Raw genomic sequence first — 27,664 nt, forward strand, 5'->3', positions numbered from 1 at the left:
GAGTTCTCCCCAGTGTCCTGGCCAATATATATCTCTCAAACAATATCACTAGGGCAGATGGTCTGGTCATGATCACATTACTGTGTGTGGGAGCTTGCTGTGCACAGATTGGCTGCTGTGTTTTCTGCAATAAAACATTAATTACACTTCAAGAGTGATTAATTGGCTGTGAGGAGCTTTGAGATGTCCTGAGGTTGTGAAGGGCGTTAAATAAATCTTGTTCTTAAGCGTTTTTCGCAGTTTGCATAGGATACTGTTCATGATTGGAGTTCTATCTTACAAATGCTGATGAATCTCCACTGCCCATTCTGCATTTTGAATATTTCAAACTATTTCTAGTATTTAATATTGTGGATCCCAATCCTTCATCACAGAATCAGAGATAACATCATAGATGGAGGCCATTCAGCCCATAGGGCCTGTACCAGTGCGGGCTTTTCAACTGCAGCTATCTACTCTAATCGTATTTCCCTCCTGGCTCCTGCCTGTACATGATCCTGCAGCCCCTTAGAAAGCTGCCCCTCTCCTTCCCCACCCCCCATACACCCCCGGCCCCATCTAGGTGCAGACCATGGCTGGCTCAATGTGGAAACCTGGACAATTTCCCGCCCTCTCACCATTGCATGCCTATAGCCTAGTGACTACATTCAAATGTTCCACACTGATTCCAGGTATCAAAGTTTCTTGGTCAACATCGCGCCCGTTTCAGGGGAAAGTCGTAAATATTCCCCCCCCCCCCCACCACCCCAACCCTCCAAAATCTCATCAACCTTCAACGGTATGTAACCTCCTGCAGCCCTACAACCCTGAGTAAATGTGGACAATCACACAACATTGTCCTCCAATTCTAGCCTCATGTGCATCTCCCATTTCCATTGCCCACCATTGTCGGCCATGCCTTCAGTTGTCTGGGCCCTTAAGCTCTGGAATTCCCTCCGTGAACCTTTCCACCTCGCCACCTGTCTCTTCTTTAAGAGTCCCCTTAAAACCGAACTCTTCTACCTCCTTATGTGGCTCGATGTTAAATTATATCTGTTAATGCTCCAGAGAACATAGGAACAGAAGGAGGCCATTTACCCCCTCAAGCCTGTTCCGCCATTCGATGAGATTATGGCTGATCTATGACCTAACTCCATATACTCACCTTTACCTCATATCCTTTAATACCTTTGGCTAAGAGAAATCTATTAATCTCAGAGTTAAAATGAGCAATTGATCTAGCATCAATTGCTGTTTGTGGAAGAGAGTTCCAAACTTCTACCACTCTTTGAAATGTTTCCTAATTTCATTCCCAAAAAGGTCTGTGATTTAGATTTTTTAGATTTAGAGATACAGCACCGAAACAGGCCCTTCGGCCCACCGAGTCTGTGCCGACCATTAACCACCCATTTATACTAACCCTACACTAATCCCATATTCCTACCACATCCTCACCTGTCCCTATATTCCCCTACCACTTACCTATACTAGTGACAATTTATAATGGCCAATTCACCTATCAACCTGCAAGTCTTTTGGCTGTTGGAGGAAACCGGAGCACCCGGAGGAAACCCACGCAGACACAGGGAGAACTTGCAAACTCCACACAGGCAGTACCCAGAATCGAACCTGGGTCGCTGGAGCTGTGAGGCTGCGGTGCTAACCACTGCGCCACTGTGCCACCTGTGGCGCGCCTTGGGGCGTTTTTACAATGTTAAAGATGCTATAGACATGCAAGCTGTTGTTAGCAATGCTGGAGTGTGGGAACACACACAATCTGCAGTGTTGCCTGAACACATTTGCCATTATTAATGCACAAAGATGGGTTTAGTGAACTTGGAATATGACAACACAATGAATCTGCTCTAAAAGTCTCTGCAGTGGGTTGCCGACTTTATTTGCAGTCTTGTAAACACTTATTATTCATGCTGAACAATGGAATTTCTTGCTCATCTCTTTGCGTCCACTGCTGCTGCTCATGATACTCTCCTTTCCCATTTTCCTTTATTGCCCAGTTTTCTGGATCTACATTGACTGCACTGCCTCAGGAATTTGTTCCTCTCTGTCTTTCTCACTCTCCCAAGAAACACGATTTGATTAGTCGAGCTCAGTGTGGTTTCCACTGCTTATTTGAACACCAGCTTTAAAATATGCTGGAGTGCCTTTTCGTGTTGGATAATCCAACAATGCTATTTGTTGCAGCAAATAATTGTTAGTCAAGGAGTTGCTGTCATTGCCTGGAAACTGGAGTGAATACTGCAGGACAAACGCAGCAATCATTACAGATGAATTCATGAACAAAAATCCTGCTGTATGTAAAACATGGCAAAGATGGCACCTCCCCCCACAAACCCAGACTTTAGTCTTGTACGTTGCATGTCAGCTCCATCATTAATGCCTTTAAGCAAACAGTTACGTTGTAGAATATAATCATGGAATATTGCACTCAAAGTCAATCACTGTGAGATTTCCTCGGGTGACAGATAACTGTTTAAATGCTCAGTGACAGGTTCTCTAAAGATTTTCAGCTCTTGCAACGTTACAGGATATAAGTATGATCGATGTTTTCTTTTAATTGAGTGTTTCCTTTTCATGCTCGTTTACAACGACAATACTTAGGAACTGGTTCCTTAAGCATACAGCATGATGCAATCTCCCCTCAGTTCTTTCCAGGCTCTCCCTCGCTCTCTCTCTCTCAAGCGATGAACACAATATTTAGCCTAGTGAGTCTGTCACTTTAAAGCTGGGTTAATGGGGTCAGGTTATAGGTTGGACGGGAGGATAAGCAAATTCAGTCTGCTTGGTCCGTTTGCATTCAAAGCCCAATGAGGAAGCAACAGTGCTACTTGTCCTTTCAATTTAAATTAATAAATAGGAACATTCTTATGAAGAATATTCAATTTCTGGATATAGTTTCCTAGAATCATAGAATCCTGCAGCACAGGAGGCCATTCAGCCCATCATGCCTGTGCTCTTTGAAAGAGCTATCCAATTAATCCCACTCCCCGTTCTTTCCCCATAGCCCTGAAAATTTATACTTTACAAGTATATATCCAATTGTTTTTTGAAAGTTGCTATCGAGTCTGCTTCCGCTGCCCTTTCTGGCAGTGCATTCCAGATCCTAATAACTCACATCGTAAAAGAAAATCTCTTCATCTTGCCTCTGGTTCTTTTGCCAATTATCTTAAATCGGTGTTCTCTGGTTCTCTGGACGCACACGCCAGTGGAAACAGTTTCTCCTTTACTCTATCAAAACGCCTGATAATTTTGAACACCTCTATTAAATCTCCCCATTACCTTCTCTGAGGAGGATAATATATTTCTTGACTAACGCTAATCTGTTTTAAAGAAAAAAACAATTGTTTTATAAAAATAGTTCTGAGCATGGCAATCCGTTTGCTTTCTTTGTGGTCTCAAGCACATCACTCCACAGTGTTATATGTGGTATAGCTGTGCTAGTGGCTGAACAGGAGTCTCTCAGTGTCTTTCACCTCCCTGCCCCCACTGCAAAAACTAACTGCCTTGAAACTTCTCCAGGTCTTACATTTAGTAAAACAACTTCCTAAGTGGTGTAACGGCCATATCTTGGTCTTTTTCAGCTACTTGTAGTGCTTCCGAGGGAGAACAGCATTATCGTAGGATGCAATAGATTGTCACAGAGCCAATCTTGACATAGGAACTCTTTAAAGAGACAGTTATGATGTATTAACATGTATTTTTATTCACACTTCTGTCGATTTTTTTTTTAATGAACAATCGTGTTCAGAGAGGGATTTTTGAGGCAACATTGGCAGGAAAACCATTTAAAGGGATTAATGAGTCAGAGAGTTTGAGGGAACAGATTTAACAGCAGTAAAGATACAGTTATTAATTTAAGATGCTTCAGCAATCTTATCACTTCAGCTGTATCTGACAATTCCACTCCCTTTTGCCTGACCAGTTTCTCTCATAATGTCAACAGTGCTGATTGATTTAAAAAAAAAGATCAACAAGCATGAGATAAAGGAATTTGGCAGTTAATTAAGAACAGTTCTTTGATTTCCAATCTTTTATCTCTCCAATCCAGCCTTCAGCTGCCTTGGCCCTAAGCTCTGGAATTCCCTCCCTCATTGTCCTTGTCTCTATAACTCACTTTCCTCCTTTAAGAAACTCCTTAAAACCTACCTTTTTTGACAAGAGTTTTGTTCCTCTTCTAATCTCCTTATGTGACTCGCTGTGAATTTTTTTTTTGAAGCACTCTGGGATGTTTTACTGCATTAAAGATGCTATATAAATACAAGTTGGTGTTGTTGTTTCAAAGTGGATCTTGATGTTAAAATGCTGGCGGGGTGCATTTAAATTACAAACTGAGTGTTAGTGCAAAGACTTTCCGGCCTTGTAGCAATGCTACACTTGTGCAGTGTAAATCATATGTTCAGACTCTGAATTCAGGCCACATTTACACTAGATCAGTGTTGGCGGACAAGTGATCTTCTTATTTATAATTTACTTCTCAAGTCAATAAGGTTCTAAACATTTAATATCAGGTGTCCCAGATTTATTAAGTGTACAATACACACAATAGTGTGTAAACATACACTTAACAGGTTGTACTTATAACCAGACCTAATGATGGTTGGTTGGGATTTCAATATTCTCGTTCTGAGCTCCGTTCCTTTGCAAATCTAGACAAACAGCCAATTTTTATACATTTTCCTTCCTCCTTCCATGTGACAATCCACACATTTCTGCATTACATAATTATACGAAAGTTAATATACATCGCTTTATAAATTGAATTTTAATGGGCTTGTCTCTTATCAATAGTTCAGGCAGCATCTGAGAGGAGAGAAACGAGAGTTAATGTTTCACGCCGATGATCCTTTATAAAATGTAATAGGTTTTAAACAGGTTAAGTGGGGGAGGCTGGAAGAAAGAACAAAAGGGAAGGTTTGTGATCGGGCAGAATACAGGAGACATTAAATGACAAAAGAATTGGTGGGACAGAGCCAAAGGGAGTAATAATGGGACAAGTAAAGAGACAAAAATGTGTCAAGAGGAGGTGTGAATGGCAGAATAATGAAAAACTGCTGTCCAAAAGCAAAAACAGAAGAAAACAAGATTAAGACTGAAACATTGCAAAGGAAAGGAAACAAAACGGGTGGGGGTGGGGCCCGAGATTATGGTCTGAAACTGTTGAACTCAATGTTGAGCCCAGAAGGCTGAAAAGGGTGTAATCGAAAGATGAGGTGCTGAAGCTCAACGCGAGCTCGAGGAGCATTTTCTGTTTTTATTTTGGATTTCCAGCATCTGCTGTATTTTGTTTCTGTCTCTTGTCAATAGTTTAATTTTAACTGGTTCTTTTTCTGCAGATCAATACAACTCCCCTACTTTATTATCTTATCGATAGTTTCACTCTAGTTACATATAATTACTATTCCACCAAGTGAAACGTCTAATTATAAGTCTCTCTTTGATTCAGTATCATTTTGTACCAATCTCTTGTTTCCATGAATGATGATGCATCCTTAGATGTTTATCTTTTGCTGAACTAACATTTTCCTATCCTTATCAACTGATTAAACGCCAGTATACACTGGCTAATCTCTTATTTAGTTTACTAAAGTGACCGTTGCTTTAAGGTCAGCCCTGGTTCAATAGCCCAGTCGTACATTAAATTGACTTAAACGTCCCTGCTTAACAGATAAAGGCTACTGGTTAAGACTTCTACAATATAAAGAGAAATTGATAGCAGTATAACATTAGCAGGCTTCTGGACAATCTAATTAACCCTTTCCTTAGATTGGCATTGCTGATACAAAGCAAAACTGCTTCACACCAACATGATGGCGCGAATTGTACAGACCCTCTGATGTCAGGGGTCATGGTGGGGCGGGGGCCGGAAAATGTCTCTGGTAGAGGCCCGCCACGGGCCTTGATGCCAGGAAGGCCCGGCCCGATATTTCGGGCGGCGGCGGTGAGGCCTCGTGGTGGCACCGATGGGAGCCAAATTTAAATATGTAAAATAATTTAAATAAATGAATTAATTACCGTCGCTCTCCCGCCGTCTGTCCGAATGCTTTGGTGCTGGTGTCCAGCACTCCCGCGCCTTTGGATCCCTGTTTGGGGATCCGAGGTGTAACACGAGTAGGGAGGGGGGAGCAGGTAGAGTGGGGGGGGGGGTGGGGGGTGGGGGTAGCAAGCGGGGTCAACCTCATTGATGTAGGGGATGGTAGGAAGGGTGACAGTGCATAGTTTATGAACTTTGCGGAGGGAAGGTCAAGTGCCCAAGCTAAGTGTTTTTGGGGGGAGGAGAGGGCAAGGAATTAATTGTGTGGTTATTGAGGGAGGGCGAGTGGGAGAAGGTCAAGATCAATTTGTTTAATTTTTAAAATTAATTCCAGCTTTAAATACTTAAATTGAAATTTAGGGCTCGAAAGCCCTTTATAAATGGCATCAGCACCTGCTCAAAGGCCACTGATGCCGTTACCGGGGCTGGACCGCCTGCCCCTTCTACATCATCAGGGTGTGTGGTCCGCTTCGGCTATTCAAATGAGCCGCATTTAATATTGCGACGGCTCTGTGACGTTTATGTGCGGCGGATGTATAAATTTCGGCCCGACAATTGTAGTATTAAGGTACCCTAAATAACCATGGCCTCACCTCTCCCTACCTCTGTAACCTTCTCCAGCTTTATGCTCCTCTAAGATCTCTGCACTCCTCCAATTCTGGTCTCCTGCGCATCCCTGATTTTAATCGCTCCACCATTGGCATCTGTGCTTTCAGCTGCCAAGGCCCTAAGTTCTGGAATTTCCTCCTTCAACCTCTCTGCCTCGCGACCTCTTTCTCCTTCTTTAAGATGCTCTTTAAAGCCTTTGACCACTTTGACCAAGCTTTTGGTCACCTGTCCTAATATCTGCTCATAGGTTTTGTTTGATAATGCTCCAGTGAAGCACCATTTTACTACATTAAAGGTGCTATGTAAATGCAAGTCGTTCTTGTTGTTACCCACTTAACTTGGCCCAAAGAAAGTCTATGTTATGTCCTCCATGGTTGGAAGAGTTCTGGGATGATACTGAATTCCCAAACATGATTGTCGACCCCCACATTAGAATTCCAAGGCTATGATCCAGAGCAGACATAATGGTCTGTATTGAACTGTGGGAGATGTCGGTCACTCCTTACACCTCTGGGAGCTGAGGGATATGGCACAACATGCACCAATGGCAGACAATGGACCGCTTAGTAAATCCATATTTGCCTCAATTGTTTGCTGGCGACGTCTCAGATTAAAATCAAATAACACTCAAAGCTACTCACTAATCTGCAGTTGGATATTTGAATGCTACTAATCATCTCTCTTGCCATACTACAAACATATTGATATATTTCAGTGATTGTAAAGAAAAAAGGAAGACTTGCATTTCTATAGCATGCCTCATTATCTCTGAATGTCCCAAAGCACTTTACAGTCAATGAAGCACTTTCTACGTGCACTCTGTGTTGGAATGTAGGAAACATGGTAGCCAAATTGTACACAGCAAGATCCCTCAAACAGCAATATGATAATGACCAGTTGATCTATGTTGATCTTGATAGAGTGATCAATATTGGCCAGGGCACCAGGGAGAATTCCCCTGCTCTTTCTTCGAAATAATGCCATGAGATTCTCTACGTCCAGCTGAGAGAGCAGAGGGGGCCTCTCATTCGAAAGACAGCACCTCCGACAGTGCAGCACTCACTCAGTACTGCCCCTGAGCATCAACCTTGAATTGGTGCTCAAGTCTCTGGAGCAGAGATTGAAACCACTGGCTTCTGACTCAGACACAAGAGTGCTGTCAGTAATTAATTGCAGATGGACTGCTTGATTTAAACTTCCATCTGTTCCCTTTTGTGTTGCAGTGATGCGCCGGACGCCATTTGGGGTGGACATCTGCTGCAGGAAAGGATCGAGGAGCCCATTACAAGAGCTCCATAACCCAACACAGGTGAGTACCCTGTGACCCAATGCGAGTGCAATTCACCCCAACACAAGCAGCAATCACCGCCAATTTAGGAAATCCCCAATTTGAACAGTGGCAATGTGCCAGAAAATGCCAGACTCAGACTACTTTGATCTGGCTACTGGGATTATACAAAGGATCCCGGAGGGGCTTTTTTTTTGTTGAGAATGTTTGTACTGTAATGAATCTACATGGAGGGAGTTTCACAAATTGAAGAAAGCACTTAATTCCTGATTACTGCAACATGCTTTGTCCATGTTGGATTTTATGCTGCGCTTTGTAAAATTTAAAATGTGCCACGGCCAAAGCTAAAGTAAGCTGATCTTTCATAGCCAACCGGAGTGGGGGATTATTTTGTTATCTCAAACTGAAAACTCACCTACACTACCCTGGTTATAACCCACAGAGAATCAATCCTGTGTCGTCTTGGCAAATGAAATGAAAATGTTAACTTTGGTGATAGGATTTAAGAGATGCAATAATCCTTGTCGTTCTTACAGGCTAATGCTTGATTTCCTCACTGTTAGGTGTTAGGTTTTACCATCATGAGGGAAATAAAAAGGACTTTGAACAATGGAAACCTGAAATTTGGAAAAATGACAAAGAGTATGATGCAACTGAACAGCATTTGACTCAGATGCAAAGGAGTAATGTCTCAGTGGGTGTAAATTGGATTGAAAACCCCTTTAAAGTGAAAGGTTGCAACGCCATTTATGATGGGACAAGCTAATCGTTATATATTGGGCTGGATCTTGTGGGAGTGGGGGAATCTCACAGCTTGCCCCATTGTTTGCTGCACTCGACAGCTCATACGTTTTCTGCTGCATAACTTGCTGGAAGTGTGAGGGCAGTGGGGTACCTTGGTATGATGGTACCAATAGTTCATGTCCTTCACCAACAAGGTTTAAGAATCTAACAAGAAACAGAGGAACGGCAGAGCAGGAGAATGAATTAGAGTCAAATCAGTTACAGAAAGAGAAATAAAGAGAGGGAAAGAAATATTGCTGAAAGAGAAAGAGAAAAAAGAGACAGGAGAAGTAAAAAAAAATTTAAGTTGTGATATTTTTAAAATCTCTAACAATTGACTACATGCAGGAATGATATTGAATGCTTTTAATTATTCCTATTCTGGGCCAGTGAGGTTGATTGACATTGCATTAACAGTGATCATGTGGTTAAAAAGGTACTTACGCTCTTAATTATTGAGTTTATGTAATGAGGTTAATGAGAAATTAATGTGCAAATCCAGCAAATTCTTAAAAATAATGGGAAGGTTAAGGGTGACATGCCATTTGTGTGAAGCAGACTGCACAGCAGTGTAAACCGATGAGCAGATTCTGGACCTTCCAAGTCACAGCGTATCTCTTAAATCCCTGATTTGTGGATTAATAACAGTGTGCATTGTTAACACATCATTACTTTTCCAATAAGGTCTGGCCCATAGTTTTCATTTAGAAAAAGACATTTATCCAAATCCAGAGTCTGTGAGATGCACAGGTTTGTTGTAGAATTCACAGTGGAAAAACTGACGCTGGAACTCGGTGCCTATGAGGGCGGTGGAAGCAGAGACAATGAATGATTTCAAAAGGAAATTGGATGGGCACTTGAGGGAAATAAACTTGCAGGGCTACGGTGATAGAGCGGGGGAAGGGACTGATTGGATTACTGTACAGAGAGTATGGACATGATGGGCTGAATGGCCTCCTCCTGTGCTGTTATGACTACAATTGTCAAGTGGCGTCTCTCCCTTATTGTTGTGTCCAGTGCCTCTGGAATATCTGTGCAATTAGCTGTGCTTTCTGGTGCAAGGACAGTTGTCAAACTGTGAATATAGATCTTCTGTTTGAAGAGGTTTTTTGACTCTGGGCATGTTCTAAAGGTTGTGACTTTACAGGGTCAGTGCAGTTGTTCCACATCCTTCCTGACCTGTATTTAGGTTCGGGGTGAATGGGTCTCCCTTTATAGTGTAGTCCTCTGCTTTTTTAATCAACTGGCTTGATTCTGATTTTGGGGACAATGTCATCTTTTGAAGAAGTCTAAGGTGGAAACACAATGACCATGCCAATCTGAAGGAAATCTAAGCCATCGAGTTAGAATTCTGTGCTGAATTACTCCAATGCTACGTGGCCTCCACCACCTCCTCAGGCAGCTCATTCCAGATACCCACTATTCTTTGTGTGAAAAATTTACCCCTTTGATTCCCTTTAAACCTCCTCCCTCTCACCTTAAATCTGTGCCCTCTAGTTTTAGTTACCCCTACCATGGGAAACAGACTCTGGCTATCTACCCTATCTATGCCTCCCATAATTTTATATGCCTCTATCATGTCCCCTCTCAGCCTCCTTCGCTCCAGGAAAAACTGATCCAGCCTATCCGATCTCTCTTTATAACTCAAGCCCTCCAAACCAGGCAACATCCTTGTGAATCTTTTCTGCACCCTCCCTAACTTAATCACATCTTTCCTGTAGTGCGGCGACCAGAACTGCACACAGTACTCCAAGTGCGGCCTAACCAACGTTATGTACAACTGTAACATGACGTCCCAACTCTTGTACTCAATGCCTCGGCTGATGAGGCCAAGCATGCCATATGCCTTCTTCACCACCCTGTCTACCCGTGTTGCCACTTTCAGGGAACTATGTACTTGCACCCCAAGGATTCTCTGCTCAACAACACTCCCCAGGGCCCTGCCATTCACTGTATATGTCCTGCCCTGGTTTAACTTCCCAAAATGTATCACTTCACACGTGTTTGCATTAAATTCTATTTGCCAATCCCCTGCCCACTTTCCCAGTTGAGCTATATCCTGTTGTAACCTTAGACAACCTTCTTCACTGTCCACTATACCACCAATTTTGGTGTCATCTGCAAACTTACTAATCATGTCCCCTACATTCACATCCAAGTCATTAATATATATGACAAACAACAGAGGGCCCAGCAACGATCCATGTGGCACAACACTGGTCACCAGCTTCCAATCTGAAAAACAACCCTTCACTACCATCCTCTGCCTCCTATCACCAAGCCAATTTTGTATCCAGTTGGCTAGCTCACCCTGGATCCCATGTGATTGAACCTTCCGGACCAGCCTACCATGCGGAGCCTTATCAAAGGCCTTGCTAAAGTCCATGTAGACAATGTCCATCACCTGCCCTCGTCAATCCTCTTGGTCACCTCCTCAAAAAATTCAATCAAATTCGTGAGACATGATTTCCCACACACAAAGCCATACTGACTATCCCTAATCAGACCTTGCCTTTCCAAATGCATTTAAATCCTGTCTCTCAGAATCCCTTCCAATAACTTTCCCACCACTGATGTAAGGCTCACCGGCCTGTAGTTCCCTGGCTTATCCCTGCTGCCCTTCTTAAATAAAGGCACAACATTAGCTATCCTCCAGTCTTCCGGTACCTCACCCATGGCTAACGATGATACAAAACTCTCTGCCAGGGCCCCAGCAATCTCCTCCCTTGCTTCCCATAGCAATCTAGGATACACCTGGTCAGGCCCTGGGGATTTTTCCACCTTAATGTGCTTCAAAACCTCCAACACCTCCTCCTTTGTAATGTTGATGTGCTCCAGGATATCATTGTTCCCTCCCTTCAAGTCACTAGCTTCTATGATCTTCTCCACGGTAAATACAGACGAAAAGTATTCATTTAAGACCTCGCCCATTTCCCGTGGCTCCACACATAGATTACCACACTGAACCTTAAGGGGACCTACTCTCTCCTTAGCTACCCTTTTACTCTTAATATACTTATAGAATCTTTTAGGATTCTCCTTTATCTTATCTGCCAGGGAAATCTCATGGCCCCTTTTCACCCTCCTAATTTGGTATTGTCACTGGACTAGTAACCCAGAGACCCAGGTATTGCTCTGGGGACATGGGTTCGAATCCCACCACAGCAGAAGGTGGAATTTGAATTCAATTAATAAAATCTGGAATTTAAAGCTAGTCTAATGATGGCCATGAAACCATTGTCGATTGTTGTAAAAACCCATCTGGTTCACTAATGTTCTTTAGGGAAGGAAATCTGCTGTCCTTACGTGGTCTGGCCTACATGTGACTCCAGTCCCACAGCAATGTGGTTGACTCTTACATGCCCTCAAAATGGCCTAGCAAGCCACTCAGTTCAAGGGCAATTAGGGATGGGCAATAAATGCTGGCCTGGCCTGCGACGCCCACATCCCATGAATGAATAAATAAAAGTTCTACCCATATGGCCTCGCTGGACATTCCCCCTGGGATATCCTCTCTAAGTACTGCCATGATGTCCTCCCTAATCAATAGTACAACTCCCCCTCCTCTCTTACCTCTGTCATGCCGGAAGCATCGGTACCCCAGAACATTGAGCTGCCAGTCCTGCCCATCCCTCAACCACGTTTCCGTAATAGCTATGATATCACAATCCAATGTACCGATCCATGCTCTGAGTTCATCTGCCTTACCTGTAAGGCTTCTTGCATTAAAGTAATTGCAGTTTAGCCTACCAGACCTTCCACGCTCCCTGTCCTGCCCCTGCCCGGCATGCCTACTGGACTTGCTTGCTTTAACCTCTACATTTGTCTCAACTATCTCATCGGAGAGACTACTACTTTGGGTCCCACCCCCCCACCAGACTAGCTTAAACCCTCCCGAGTAGTACTAGCAAAACTCCCCGCAAGGATATTGGTCCCTTTCCAGTTCAGATGCAACCCGTCCCTCTTGTACAGGTCACCTCTGCACCAGAAGCGATCCCAATGATCCAAGCCCTCCCGCCTACACCAGCTCTTCAGCCACGCATTCATTTGCCTAATCCTTCTATTCCTACCCTCACTAGCACATGGCACAGGGAGAAATCCTGAGATTACAACCCTGGAGGTCCTGCTTTTTAACCTTCTGCCTAACTCCCTATATTCACTTTGCAGGACCTCATCTCTCTTCCTGCCTATGTCGTTAGTACCAATATGGACCACGACCTCTGACTGCTCACCCTCCCCTTTCGGAATGTCCTGCAGCCGCTAAGACACATCCTTGACCCTAGCACCAGGGAGGCAACATACCATCCTGGAGTCTCGTTTGTGGCCACAGAAATGCCTATCTGCACCCCTTACGATAGAATCGCCTATCACTATAGCTCTTCCACCCCTTTTCCTCCCCTGCTTTGCAGCAGAGCCCTCCGTGGTGCCACGGACCTGGCTGTTGCTGCTTTCCCTTGGGAGGTCATCCCCCCCAACAGTATCCAAAGCGGTATATCTGTTTGAGAGGGGGATGGCCACAGGAGACTCCTGCACTAACTGCCTGCGCCTACTACTCCGTCTGGTGGTCACCCATCCCTTTTCCGCCTGTGCAGCCATTACCTGCGGTGTGACCACCTCGCTAAACGTGCTATCCACGATGTCCTCAGATGCTCCATAGTGAATCCACCCGCAGCTCCAGCTCCATAATGCAGGTAGCCAGTAGCTGCAGCTGGATACACTTCCTGCACACATGGTCGTCAGGGACATAGTGCAGGAGGAACATATCACGGGGCTGAGCTCTCCTGCCATGACTTACCTTTAAATTAATTTAGTTACTCCCTTTATAAAATGCTAATTACACTAAGGGCCTTGTTCTACCCACTACAATCTAAAGTCCTTAATAAGCTACATTGAATTAAAAAAAAAACACTTTAGTAGTTCTCACCTTATCACCACAGGTTTTTTTTTTCAACAAAAAAAAACTTTCCCCTTATTTTTTTTTCTTTCCTGAGATATTTACCCAGCTATTTAGAGGTATTCCCTAACAGCAGTGACTCACCAACCATTCACCTTGCAGCTCTCCTGTGATGTCACTGTTGCCTTTTTTTGTCAAAACTCAGGTGCGCCTCCGCTGCTCTTTTTAAGCACCGCTGGTCTCACTCAGTCTCGTTCTTTCCCGCTGCACTTTTTAAACACCGCTGGTCTCACTCAGTCTCCTTCTTTCCCTCTGCCGCTGCTGTTTTTAAACACCGCTGGTCTCACTCAGTCTCGTTCTTTCCCGCTGCACTTTATAAACACCACTGGTCTCACTCAGTCTCTGGAGTTGCTGGAGTTCCTACATTATAACAGTGACTACACATCAAAAGTCCTTCATTGACTGTAAAGTGCTTTGGGATGCTCTGAAGTCATGAAAGATGCTACATAAATGCAATTTCTTTCTTTTTTCTATTTATGATATCCTCACATACTTGTCATCTTCAGTAGGAATATAACTTTCTCATGGTAATGTTCTCTTTTCTTGCCAAAAACATTTGCCATTCACTTTATTCATGGGTACAATGGCCCCTTCAATCAGGCATTCAACATCTTATGAAATAAAGCTCCGATATGTTTGACAGTATCTCCCCACCACTTTCTTTAACCCGATGACTACCTTCGTGCTTTCGAGCTGTGGTTAATTTTAACCAAATTCACCGGGCAAGAAATGGGTGATATGTCGCGGGCCCTGGACAGCCACCTAAAATGGGTTTTAGGCCCCTAATATTTGTCAATGAGGGGGCATGGCTCCTGTTTAGGACCCCTCTGCCAAATTGGGCTGTGCGGGGTAGAGCAGGCCTGCCCCAGTGAGGATTCTTCAACGCCCGCTGTGGCCTAAGCAGCAACCACCACCAAACGACCAGTTTCAAAAATAAATTGAAAAGACATTCCAGTGAAGCCAGAGGAACAGAAGCATCACCCCCTACCCTCGACTCCACAGTTTGGCCTGCTACAATTGGTCTCACTCACAGTCTGTGAGTGAGGCCCGTGGTCATCCTGTAACTAGGCCTCAGGCCTCCTGTGCTCCTTGCTGCCACTGGGTGTGCACCCAAAAACTGACCAGAACCACTTTCAAGCATGTTATGCTTGCTATTGAACGTTGCTGCCTCTGACCACATGGAAAGTGTTTGGCGAGTAGTGATGCGATAGGCTTTAATAGGGACCAGTAGAGTACAGAATATCCTAAAAAGTTTCCTGAGAAGAATGATTTTAGGCAACATTTAATGCAATTAAGTTTTCCTCCTTATGTAGTTTCTACAAGATGAATGATACAATGACACAAAAATGTATTTTATTTTGTTATCCCTCCAAACAGCTCCCCAATGGTTCTCAGTCTGCATGGTTACAGACTAAAATATATGGCTCAGTGTTTCGTTTGTGTTGGCATAGTTTGGCTGCTACAATTGGTCTCAGCACCCCCTAGGAAGGTCAGAAAATTTGGGAGGTTTCCTGCTCCTGATCTCAAGCCATTGGTCCCTGCCTGTGCAATATAGATGGTGGATAAGGACAGGATTGGACTTGAGTGCGATGTCCCCTCATGGTGAAATCCATAGAAACTCCCAGTCTAGGTGCAGACTGGGAATGGTGCAGAGTGGGCAAGCTACCAGAGAGGTTTTGTTATCTGTTATATGTGATTTGAGACCTTCAAAAGGAGAGAAATGAAAAACAATACCGACAATACACTGAGACTTTAGGAACTCATTTTCTTTTTTGTCGTTTAATAGTTCAAATTCAAGGCTGGTTTGCTTTGCTACTTAAAAAGGAAGAAAGTTGCATTACGAGGAGAAGCAATACGAATTAAAGGGTTCGATTCTAATGGAGATGCAGGAGCAAAGGGACCTGGGGGTACATGTGCAGAAATCATTGAAGGTTGTAGGGCAGGTTGGAAAAGTGATTAATGAAGTATATGGGATTCTGGGCTTTATAAATAGAGGCGTAGAGTACAAAAACAAGGACATTATGATAAACCTGTATAAAACACTGGAGTACTGAGTTCAATTCTGTGCACCACACCTTTGAAAGGATGTTAAGGCATTAGAGAGGGTGCAGAAAAGATTCACAAGAATGGTTCCAGGGTTGAGGAACTTCAGTTATGTGGAAAGGTTGAAGAAGCTAGGGCTGTTCTCCTTGGAGAAGGGACGATTAAGAGGAGATTTGATAGAGGTGTTCAAAATCATGAGGGGTCTGGACAGAGTAGATAGGGAGAAACTGTTCCCATTGGTCGAAAGATCCGGAACCAGAGGAACTGGTTTAAGGTGATTGGCAAAAGAAGAAACAGTGACATGAGGAAAATCTTTTTTACGCAGCGAGTGGTTAGGATCTGGAATGCACTGCCTGAGAGTGTGGTGGAGGCAGATTCAATCATGGCTTTCAAAAGAGAATTGGATAATTATTTGAAGAGAAAAAATTGCCGGGCTACGGGGAAAGGGCTGGGGAGTGGGTCTTAGTGAATTGCTCTTGCAGAGAGTAGGCACGGACATGATGGGCCAAATGGCCACCTTCTGTGCTGTAACCATTCTATGATTCTATTAATTCCTTTTATATAACAGGATATCCCAAAGCACTTCACCTCCAATGGATTACTTTGTGAAGTCCAGGCACTGTTACGATGGAGTGAACACAGCAGCCATCTTACACACAACAGATATCACCAACAGCAGCGTAATGAATGAACAATCAGTACATTTATTGTTGGTGACGGTGGTTGAGGGTAGAGTGTTGACCAAGACATCAGGGGAGCTGCTCTTTATTAATGGTGCCAAGGGGTCATTAACATCCATGCAATCAGGTAGACAGGGCCTTGGTTCCAACATCTGATCAAAAAGGCAACACTTCCAACAGTGCCGCACTCCCATAGTCCTGAAATGGCTGCCTGCGATAGGTACTCAAGGAGCGGGGCTTTGAGCCCACAAGTTTCCGATTTAGAGCCAAAGCTGTTCGGCAAGCTAACATTTAATACTGGTTGAATACCAATAAAATAACTTTTCTAATAATATATATTTTTCATGTGGAAGTAAAGTGAGGTACCTATGTCATTTTGGTAGCTTTTTGCACTGTTATTAAAATGTGTAACTTGTTATTTCCTCAAACGCCTGTACCACATCCTGCTGCATTTATCAGCAGCCAGTTCTGTCTTTAGTGGATGAGAATCTCAAAGAAAAAGATTAATGTAATGTACTTCCTTTTTATCTGATAACTGTACACTTAGTTTTTAGTCACAAGCATAATTAGCACGCAAAACCCTATGAGAGAATGATAAAGATTCCTGTTAAGTGTATTAACAGGATCGGGTTATCAGTCATCCGTGCAGTTTGGAGTCTTTTCTGCACAATTTGCAGATCTCCTGGTGGCATTGCTCATGGTGTAGTAGAGAAAGTGTGACAGGGAAGTACTGGACACTACTGGAAGTAAATATGACATTTGACAGGAATTGTACGCTGCGTGCAAGACCTTTAACGTATTATAAATGTTCGTGCCTACTTTTACATTGGCATCTTGGTACAAGTGTTTTACAGGCTTGCACTGAATTCCTCTCTGTGCTGTTTTTAATGCAGGCAGAATGAAGTTCATATTAAAATGGTGCCATTAGAACAAGTGCAGCAAGCACAGGTAGCAAAACAGTGCCAATCAGAAAATAATGTCCTGTTTAAATGCAAAATAAACTGCTTTTCATATGCTAATTTTTTCCAGAAGATCTACTTTATTCATACAATTTGTAAAAGTACGTTACATAACAGTTTAAATTTGACATTACATAAAGTGCAATACAGTTCAATTTCTTTCAATACACTCTGAGGTGCCTCACCACCCTCACGATTACATGTTCTTGTTTTCAAATCCCTCCATGGCTTTGCTCCTCCCTATCTCTTTAACCTCCTCCAGCCCCACAACCCTCCAGAATACCTGTGCTCCTCTAATTCTGGCCTTTTGTGCATCCCCAATTTTAATCCCTCCACCATTGGTGGCTGTGCCTTCAGTTACCTGGGCCCCAAGCTCTGGAATACCCTCCTACACCTCTCCACCTCACTTTCCCCCTTTAAGATTCCGCTTAAGACCTACCTCTTTGACTTAGCTTTTGGTCATCTGATCTAATATCTCCTTATGTGGCTCGGTGTTATACTTTGTTTTCTAATGCTCGTGTAAAGAGCCTTGGAACGTTTTATTATGTTAAAGCTGCTATATAAATATAAGTTGTTGTTGTTGTTGATGTTGCTGCTCTTCAGTGCAATGTAGAAGAGTGTTTCCAGTCACAGTTTTACCTCATAGAATCATATTCGTACAGCACAGAAGGAGGCCATTTGACCCATCATGTCTGTGCTGGCTCTTTGAGCGAGCTATCCACTTAGCCCCACTTCCTCAATGCTCTTTCCCCATTGCCCTGCAAATCCTTTCTTTTCAAATATATATCCAATTCCCTTTTGAAAGATGCTAATGAATATGTTTCCACCACCCTTTCAAGCAGCACATTCCAGATCGTAACTTGCTGCATTAAAAAAAGTCTCTTCATCTCTCACCCCTGTTTTCGTTTTTGCTAATTATCTTAAATCTGCGTCTCCTGGTTACTGACCATCCTGCCAGTGGAAACAGTTTCTCCTCATTTGCTCTATTGAAAAACCCTCATCATATTTGAACATTTATTGTGATTAGTTTGGGTAACTTACAATTTTAAATTTCGAAGCAGCTTATGTCCAGATTTCTAACGTATGAATTCACCCAGAAACCATTTTTATGGCTCGGACTTTCTCCCAACACTTTTGTCTTGTGCATTGAGATAGTTTTCATGATCACACTGAAGCTCCAGTGAACAGAAACCTATGCCCTATATGTTTTGCGGGTGGAATAACATGTAACAGGATAAATAATTACCCACTAATTGTGACATCAGCTACTGGACATCTCATGGGATTCAGGAGCTATGCTCCAATCTCATTGAAAAAGCAGAAAATAACTCAACCACCAGACCAATATGTAGAAGCTAAAACTAATAGGTTTATTTGCAGGTAGAATGATGCACAGAAGCAATTACAAACGACAGATACATTTTGTAATCTAAATGTGCAGCTAAAATTACGTGACCCCCCCCCCCCCCACCCCCATCACAATTTCTGTCAGAAAGCCGTCATTTGAAAGCTTCCATCAAATACTGGTTTAAAATCAGTTACTCAATAATCAGTACTCCACTTAGAAAAAGGTCAAGATACGATCAGACAGCAGGGGTTAAACTACCTTCCTTAAAATCTATCTCTTACATAACTCGATTGTCAGGAGGACTGTTGAGCGAAACAGTCTTCTGTAGATGCAATGTTGTATATAAATGAATGGAAATGCAAATCGAGAGGGATGTGTAACAGGCAGCCATTCCGATATTGTGTTACACTATGGCCCAAAGTCAAAATGACCTCCTTTGTGTTTGTTTCCAAACAAGACACAATGAGAGTGCTTTTGACCTTGTGTAATGGTGTAAAGCAAGTGATCATGGGCAGAATCTTCCTGGTCTCTCGGAGGTGGACTTGAAGGTGGGACTGGGAGGAAATTCAGAAATGAGAGAGTTGCAATAGCTTGCCAATGTGTTCCTGCCTCTGAGCGATCTTTGCCAGAGACGGGTGATCACTGGCCATGGCTACCCACCCAGCATTGGCTGGTAGCCTATAGGGATAATAAAGTGCCCAATTGTGGGCAGATTGGGGACACCATCAGATCTTCTCCGGTGGTGAACTGGTCCCCCGGTGAGGCCTGGAGGCAGCCTGCTGGCGGCTGGCTGGGGTCTCACTCGCCCTCTTGGTGCTTACCCTGCCACTGGAGTAGCAGGGATCACCAGTCCACGGCTGCGGCTGCAGCCCCATCATGCGGAGGGGGTTTCCCCCTTCCACTGCGCTGGTCTGGCAGCTGTGGCCACAGTTTATATTTTAAAAATTGGGACCTCTTCAGAGAGTGCCTCAAGATGGAGACACCCTCACGTTCCTCCCTGTACAGCAGCAGCACCCACCACTGCCGGTGGGGATGCCATCCTCCAAGGGTTGTAGGCCCTTTGATTGGGCCTACAGCCTCAGGAAACCGCCTGCCACCTTTAATTTAACGGTGGACCCGGAGACAGCCTCTTAATTGGCTGCATCCAGGATGATCTCACAGGCATGGGTGCTACCATCAAGTGTGGGATCAGGATCCGGACATGGTCCCACCCAATGATTATTCTTAGAGGGGACAAGATTCTGCCCATTATTTGCTGTTTTGCAAAGAACAAAGAACAAAGAACAAAGAAAATTACAGCACAGCCCTCCAAGCCTACGCCGATCCAAATCCTCTATCTAAACCTGTCGCCTATTTTCTAAGGGTCTGTATCTCTTTACTTCCTGCCCATTCATGTATCTGTCTAGATACATCTTAAAAGACGCTATCGTGCCCGCGTCTACCACCTCCGCTGGTAATGCGTTCCATGCACCCACCATGCATTATCACACAAAGCCAAGCTCGGCCCCCAATTTTGTGCAATTTTCACCTAAATGTATTCCCTCATCACTTGCGTAGCTCAAGACCTTTATGGCGATATCCCCTTCTTCCCAAGTAATAACTTGTCAAACTCTTTACCACTAAGCCCTTTGAAAAAGTGTTACAGTGCAGGAAGAGGTTTAAAGGGACATTCTAACGATAAAGGTATTCCTAGGGGCGTGCAATATAGACAAGGTTAATTGTGCTGTCACCAGCCATGCCAGGTTACATCACAGAATTGGCCAAATGCCATTAATTGTTCATTTGGTTTCAGGACTTTTAAACTGAACATACATTAAGATTTTCAGCATTTTGTGAAGTCAAGAATAGGGTGGAAACACTTTGTTACAATGCACACCATTCGGATTGAGCATTCCAGACTGATGAGAATACGTTGTGCTATACTATACGAAACTCTTACCAGTGACTCAAAATTTCCCACTTCTCTTACTGAGTCAGGCATGCTACAGTGTTGACGGGTCATGCAAGGTTACAGTTTGTTTTGTCTCACAGCACTTTCAAAGACTTGCTTTATTACGTTGCAGCTGCTTTTTGCGTTGAACTCAATGCTGTGCTGGTGCCGTGGTTCCCGACAAGTGGGGCCCACCCAGTGGGTAGCAAGACCCCAAAGTATGTTTGGCGGGTTCGCTAAAGCTGGCAGCCAGGAAAACCCATGCCTTTTCTCCGTGTTGACCCTGAGCGATTTGGCAAGTTCTTGCTGGTGGTACCATCAGCAGCTCAGAGCCCGCGTGTTGGGAGCTGGCGGCAGGAGCAGAACATGACGTGCAATAGAAAAGCAGCCAAAGATTATCGTTGTGCCATTACTGATGAGGTTGGATGAAGAAGGGTGGGAAAGAGGCTTGTGCAGAGCATAAACACCAGCATGAGTCAGTTAGACCGAATGGTCTGTTTCTGCACTGTAAATATGTCATAATTATTACCTGTGCTAATTTTGATGAATGATCTATGAGCTTTAAGAGACATTGGACTAACTACAGAATAATAGTTAGAATTAAATGTTTAGCCCAACTGAGCAGCGTAGAGGCTGAGTAAGTCCAAGAATCAATACAAGGTGTAGAATAATTCACACACAGGTTTCCATCTCCAGTAAACAATCAACTGCAAGTTGATATCATCATTGCTATGTTCTTCAATGCCCCAATAGGTGTTAACAACAATAATATTGCTCTTTGTTCCTTACTGCCCTTGTTGGCACTAATGCTGAGCCTCATCATTCTGACATTCAAGGTTTCCATGGCTGTCTCACCAGGATGATTTACTGTTCCTGGATCTGGTTTTTTTTCACCACTGTCCTCGTCTCCATCCTCTTGTCTGGAGGCTGAGAAGAAATGACTAACACTGGCTGGAATTTCCAGCTACATGCATCACCCACTTCTCCATTCTGGAGAACCAGCAGCTTTCCAAGTGTTATGAGGATTTCTATTTTTTTGTATTAAAACTTGGGATTGTATATTTTTAAAAAGTGAAAAAGATTTCAGTGGACATTGAGACATCTGGAGAAAGCTAAACTTTACGGATGTTTTTGAAAAAAAAGGACAACAAGAAGGCTGGAATTTTATGTCACTCCGGTGAGCCGGATGGTGGTGGTGGTGTTGGTGGTGGCGTAAAATGGAGCGGGAGGCTCCGGGAGGCCTTCCCGACCCGCTTCTGCCTCTGCCCCACTTTACGTAGGGTGGGGGGGAGGGGGCGAAAAACAGGCTGCCTGCCCCAGGCCAATCAAGGCCCTTAAATTGCCAATTAACGGCCACTTAAGGGCCTTTGCCTGCCTCCATGGGGATTTTACCCGTGGCAAGTGGGCATCCTGGAGCTGGGAAAGGCCGCCCGGTGAAAGTTGGCGGCCTCTCAGCACCCCGGGGAAAGGGGGGGCCGCCCCCACTTCCCCAACCACCCCCAGCGCCCAAGACGCCCCCATTCCCCCCAAATGACCACTCTTGCTTCGCCAGGGCCTGACCGATTACCTCCGGTGAGGCAAACCAAACTTACCAACATTCCTGGCTCCATGTCCTCGGCTGGGCTGCAGTCCCAGCAGTGGCCTCCACTTCCAGTGGCGCTGCTAGGATTAAGCTGCTGGCCCAATGATTGGCTGGCAGCTCAATGAGGCGGGACTTCCTCCCTCAAGCGGGTGGAAGTCTTGCCTCGGAACAATTAAAGCCCGGGGATCCGTAAAATGTGGGACGGATCCCTGGGCTTGGCGGAAGCGGGTTCTCCACCACCAGCTCCCGTCCACCCGACGTAAAATCCAGCCCGAAGTTCCTGGTTTTGACCAGTGAACAAATACTGGAAAAACCAGGTAATTTCAAGGAAACCAGCAGGGAGTTTGACCTAAGAGCCACAATTTGTGTGACAAGAGAGAACTTATGACTTAGCATGTGACTTGTTTCTGGAAAATTTTAGTTTCATTTTTGAACTTTAAAAAGGTTTGGACTAAAGCAGGCAATTGGAATTTGATTTGGACCTGCCAGGAGATCAGGAGAAGAACCAAGACAAGTATTACCTCTCCATAAAGAATCCTTGCTCTTGAAAAGCAAAAGCTTGTATGAAGTGGTACTGTTGCCTCCTACATTTCTGAATTTGCAGAAACCTTGCATCTTTAAAAGGACTTTTGCATCGAATATGAGAAATGACACTTGTTACTACACCCCTGATGGAAGAAGTATGTGAAGCTTTCTGCAGCTGAATTCCTTTGAATGCCTACCCAACACAGACTGTTCATCAACCTTTTCTGGAAAGACATTGAGTGGCATCCAACTATTCGACTCTGGGACACCTCGCCAAACCAACGAACTTCCTTCCAGCTCATTGCAGCCTAAGTTCTTTTTTATTCCTTTGAAATAACTGTGAACAAAAATCCCTTTTTTCCCAGTTAACCAGTTTTTGGATTTATGTGCATGTGCGTGAAGGATAGGGAAAAAATAAGGAGCTTTAATATCTCAGTTCTTATGTATATATTTACTCAATTCTTGGTTAAAACTTGGTTTTATAATAAATGGATAATTTTCTTGTTTATTTAAGAAACCTGGTTGGTGTGCTTTATTTTGGGGACAAATAGAGTATTAAATTGGCTTTTTTGGTAAGTGGGAAAATTTATTGATATGCTGTGACTTGTGGAGAAGTGGGACTGAATTAACAGGGTACTCCACCCACCTCAGTCATAACACAAGTATGGCAATGTTCCCTCTAATTCTTCTTTGTTGCGTGTTCTGTTTAATGCACTGCGCTGTACATTCATGGTTTCTGTGTGTCCCATGTACCCACATTGATTAGAGTGACCATTGCTGGCAGGTCTTTACCACTGATAAACTGTCCTCCATTAATCCCTGGGCTGATGTTTGATGATGAAGAATAATGATTAATCTATTCATCATCGGAAAGGTGTTGCCTTAGTGGTTATTTGCATCTGCACCAATACCACTGGCTCTTGATTTTAAAATGGGGGGAGGGGTGGGGTACGAGCCCAAAAGTGGGCCTCAGGGGAGTCCAGGACCGAGAAGGCTCGGATGAGCTTAACGCCGGGACTAGTTACTATAAATTTTCCCGCAGCCCCCTTCCCGATTCTGATGGGAGGGGGGTTGTGGGTGCGTGTGGGCAGGAATACAGCGGCAGGTGGGAATGGTCCTGGGCTGCTGTTGGTGGGGGCCTGTGGGGAGGTGGGGGGCCTGGGGCAGGGGAGGTAAAGGCCTGCTCGGGTCTGCAAATGAGACCCGACCCGAGCCCAACAGAACCCCATCCAACCTGGCCCGAGTCCTTTTTTCCCGCGCTCGACCTGACGCAACCCAACCTGACCATCAGTTAACTTACCTTCCGTTTTTCACTTTGTTCCTTACCTGCACAAGCTTAAAATAACTGTAGCATCCACCATCTTAAATATTCACTCCCTCCACCGACGCACAGTGGCAGCAGTGTGTACCATCTACAAGATGCACTGCAGCAACTCACCAAGGCTCCTTAGACAGCACCTTCCAAACCCACGACCTCTACCAACTAGAAGGGCAAAGGCAGCAAATGTATGGGAACACCACCACCTGCAAGTTCCCATCCAAGTCTCACACCATCCTGACTTGGAACTATATCGCCGTTCCTTCACTGTCGCTGGGTCAAAATCCTGGAACTCCCTTCCTAACAGCACTGTGGGTGTACCTACCCCAAATGGACCGCAGCGGTTCAAGAAGGCAGCTCACCACCACCTTCTCGAGGGCAATTAGGGATGGGCAATAAATGCTGGCCTGGCCACCGACGCCCACATCCCATGAATGAATTTTTAAAAAATGGTTATGTTGCTAGAGTAGGGTGGGAAAAGGGTTGTGTGGAGCTTATCTCTGTTGGGCCAAATTACCTGTTGCTATGCTGTTAATTCAATGTAATTCTATATAAATCTTGTAAGCATGTTCTCAAAATGTACCAGTCTGGTTAATATGGAGTTGGATGCATCTGTCAATCCAGCTTAAGAAGATGATTGAAGCTACACATTTTAGTTGGTCCACTCAGCACCAAATTGATCTTACTCCCCACTGCTCGATGTACTCCTTTTCTGTTTAATCGAGAAATCATGTAGGGCATTGAGCACTGAGATACCAGGTCCAGATCAAGTGACTCGATTACAAAAGATGTGCAGGTTATAGTTTTTTTAATCTATCCTTGGGATGTGGGTATTGCTGGCAAGGCTGAACATTTATTGTCCATCCCGGGTTGCCCTTGAAAAGGTGGTGGTGAGCTGCCTTCTTGAACCGCTGCAGTCCATGTGAAGGGACTCCCACGGTGCTGTTAGGTAGGGAGATCCAGCAACGATGAAGGAACGGACAATACATGTCCAAACAGGCGGGTGTGTGACTTGTAGAGGAACTTGGAGCTAATGGTTTTCCCCTGCTCCCCTTGTCCTTTCAGACAGTAGAGGTCGTGAGTTTAGGAGGTGATGATGCAGTGGATGTTTAGTTTAGAGATACAGCACTGAAACAGGCCCATCGGCCCACCATCGGCAATTTATAATAGCCAATTTACCTATCAACCTGCAAGTCTTTGGCATGTGGGAGGAAACCGGAGCACCCGGAGAAAACCCACGCAGACACAGGGAGAACTTGCAAACTCCACACAGGCAGTACCCAGAATTGAACCCAGGTCGCTGGAGCTGTGAGGCTGCGGTGCTAACCACTGCGCCACTGTGCAGGTCTACAGTTGATCTGCAAGTTAGGTGTGTGATTTCTGCAGACATTTGGTACTTCTTAAAACTAGTAGGTTAACGCTTCAGAAGGCTGAGATGACTTTTGTGTGATGGAGCTGTTATCTGAATATCTGAATCAGAGTTGGAAAATCGATGTATCCCTGTCAGGCCAAAATGCAGTCTCTTTCTGCTAAATGTTTCACTTCTACATTGACTGCTAGCTTAAACACAGGCATCCCCTTTAACTGATAGCTGATGTCTCATTCTTGGTATTGTATTAAATCATCTTAAACCCTAGATCTTTGATCATCTGTCCTAATATCTGTTTTTTTAAATGATTGTGCTTGGAGCCAGGGCTGTTCATTTTACAGTCAATTGACACCCTCTCTGTTCTAATACTTTGTCTTTCAGCATACCATTAACATACTGTTTGCCTTCGCTCCATGACCTTCTGGTCAGTTATTCTCTGTGACCTTGTCCTATCAACACCTTCTCTTTTGTTATCTCTCGCCCCACCCCCGCTTTACTTGCTTAAAACATTTTTCACTTCTAACATTTGTCAGTTCCGATGAAGGGTCACTGACCTGAAACGTTAACTCTGCTTCTCTCTCCACAGATGCTGTCAGACCTGCTGAGTATTTCCAGCATTTCTTGTTTTTTTTCAGATTTCCAGCATCTGCAGTATTTTGTTTTTATTTTAGTGTTTAATTCACTGCCACTTCTCTTCCAGGAATGCCTACCTTGAAGAAGTTCTGCTCTTCTCTCCGACGGGATTTACGTTTGTCTCTTTTACCTTGTTCACCTTCATTGCTTTCTATTTCCCTCCTGGTGTTTGATAAAGTGTCTACCAAAACTCGTTTTCACAGCCACATCTCCTTTCTCAGTGACTGCCTCTGGCTCCGATTTATTCCATGTAGATCCCAACTGAAGTTTCATCCTTCATGTTTTGAATCCACCCAGGATTACAGATATCTCTGAGAAATACAACGTTCCACGGACTGCTGCTCTCGCTGCATCCTGAGATCCACACACAGTGCCACGCACCACCACATGTACACACTGGATCTCTCTCTCTAGAAGCACTGCCTCAATTTATCTCAAAGCTGTTCTATTCCGCAGTTTCATTTCATCCTTCGTCTTATCTGACGCATTAATAAAAAACCTTTTGTGTTCCTTTCAGGTGTTAAGGAACGCAAGCTCCAGCAGCTGATGGGGACTAATGCCCCTCCAGGTCCTTCTTCCCCTTCACTTCCCTCTGACCCCACCCCTTCTGATCTGACCCCTTACCGTGTATTCACTATACCTTCTGACCTCCCCCTCTCTGACGTTGAATGTTCTGTACTCAGCAAAGGACTCAGTTTTGTCCCCTGACACCCCCACCTCAATGGATTTCGTGCTCGGCATGACGTTGATCTCTTCTTCCTTCGCCTCCGTACTCACTTCTTTGACCAGGAGTCCTCCCCACGACCAGCAGACCCATTCACCCGCCTCCAATATTCTCCTTCTATCTGGACCACCCCTCTGGCCTGTTACCAGCTCCTAATCTTTTCATTGAAAACTGTTGTTGAGACATCGGCCGTCTCAATTTCTCTGCCCCCCTCACTCACTCTAACCTGCCCCCCTCTGAACTTGCCACACTCCGTTCTCTCAGGTCTAACCCCGACATTATCATCAAAGCTGCAGACAAGGGTGGTGCTGTTGTTGTCTGGTGCACCAACCTCTACCTTGCAGAGGCTCAACGCCAACTCTCAGACACTTCTTCCTACTTCCCCCTGGACCATGACCCTACCACCGAACATCAAGCTACTGTCCACAGGACTGTCACTGACCTCATCTCCTCTGGAGATCTTCCCTCTACAGCTTCCAGCCTTATAGTCCCGCTACCCCGGACAGCCCGCTTCTACCTCCTTCCCAAAATCCACAAACAGAACTGTCCCGGCAGACCCACTGTGTCAGCCTTTTCCTGCCCCACTGAACTTATTTCTTCCTATCTTGACTCTATCTTTTCTCCCTGCTCCAGTCTCTTCCCACCTACATCCGTGACTCTTCTGATGCCCTAGTCATTTTGACAATTTCCAGTTTCCTGGTCCTAACCGCCTCCTCTTCACTATGGATGTCCAATCGCTCTACACCTCCATCCCCCACCATGATGGGTTGAGGGCTCTCCGCTTCTTCCTTGAACAGAGGCCCAACTAGTCCCCATCCACCACCACCCTCCTCCACCTGGCTGAACTTGTTCTCACATTGAACAACTTCTCCTTCAACTCCACTCACTTCC

General features: G+C 44.5%; 1 protein-coding gene across 2 annotated transcripts in view; it reads left to right on the forward strand.

Annotated features, from left to right (window-relative positions):
- Positions 1 to 27,664, forward strand: part of chst11 (carbohydrate (chondroitin 4) sulfotransferase 11) — a 274,852-nt gene that overhangs the window by 125,776 nt on the left and 121,412 nt on the right. For both annotated transcript variants that reach the window (XM_068050327.1, XM_068050331.1), the window contains exon 2: positions 7,861 to 7,946. In XM_068050327.1, coding sequence (XP_067906428.1) covers positions 7,861 to 7,946 — 86 coding nt within the window. The remainder of the gene's footprint in view (positions 1 to 7,860; positions 7,947 to 27,664) is intronic.

The sequence above is a fragment of the Heterodontus francisci genome, chromosome 18, assembly GCF_036365525.1.
Source record: "Heterodontus francisci isolate sHetFra1 chromosome 18, sHetFra1.hap1, whole genome shotgun sequence".
Taxonomy (NCBI): Eukaryota; Metazoa; Chordata; class Chondrichthyes; order Heterodontiformes; family Heterodontidae; genus Heterodontus; species Heterodontus francisci.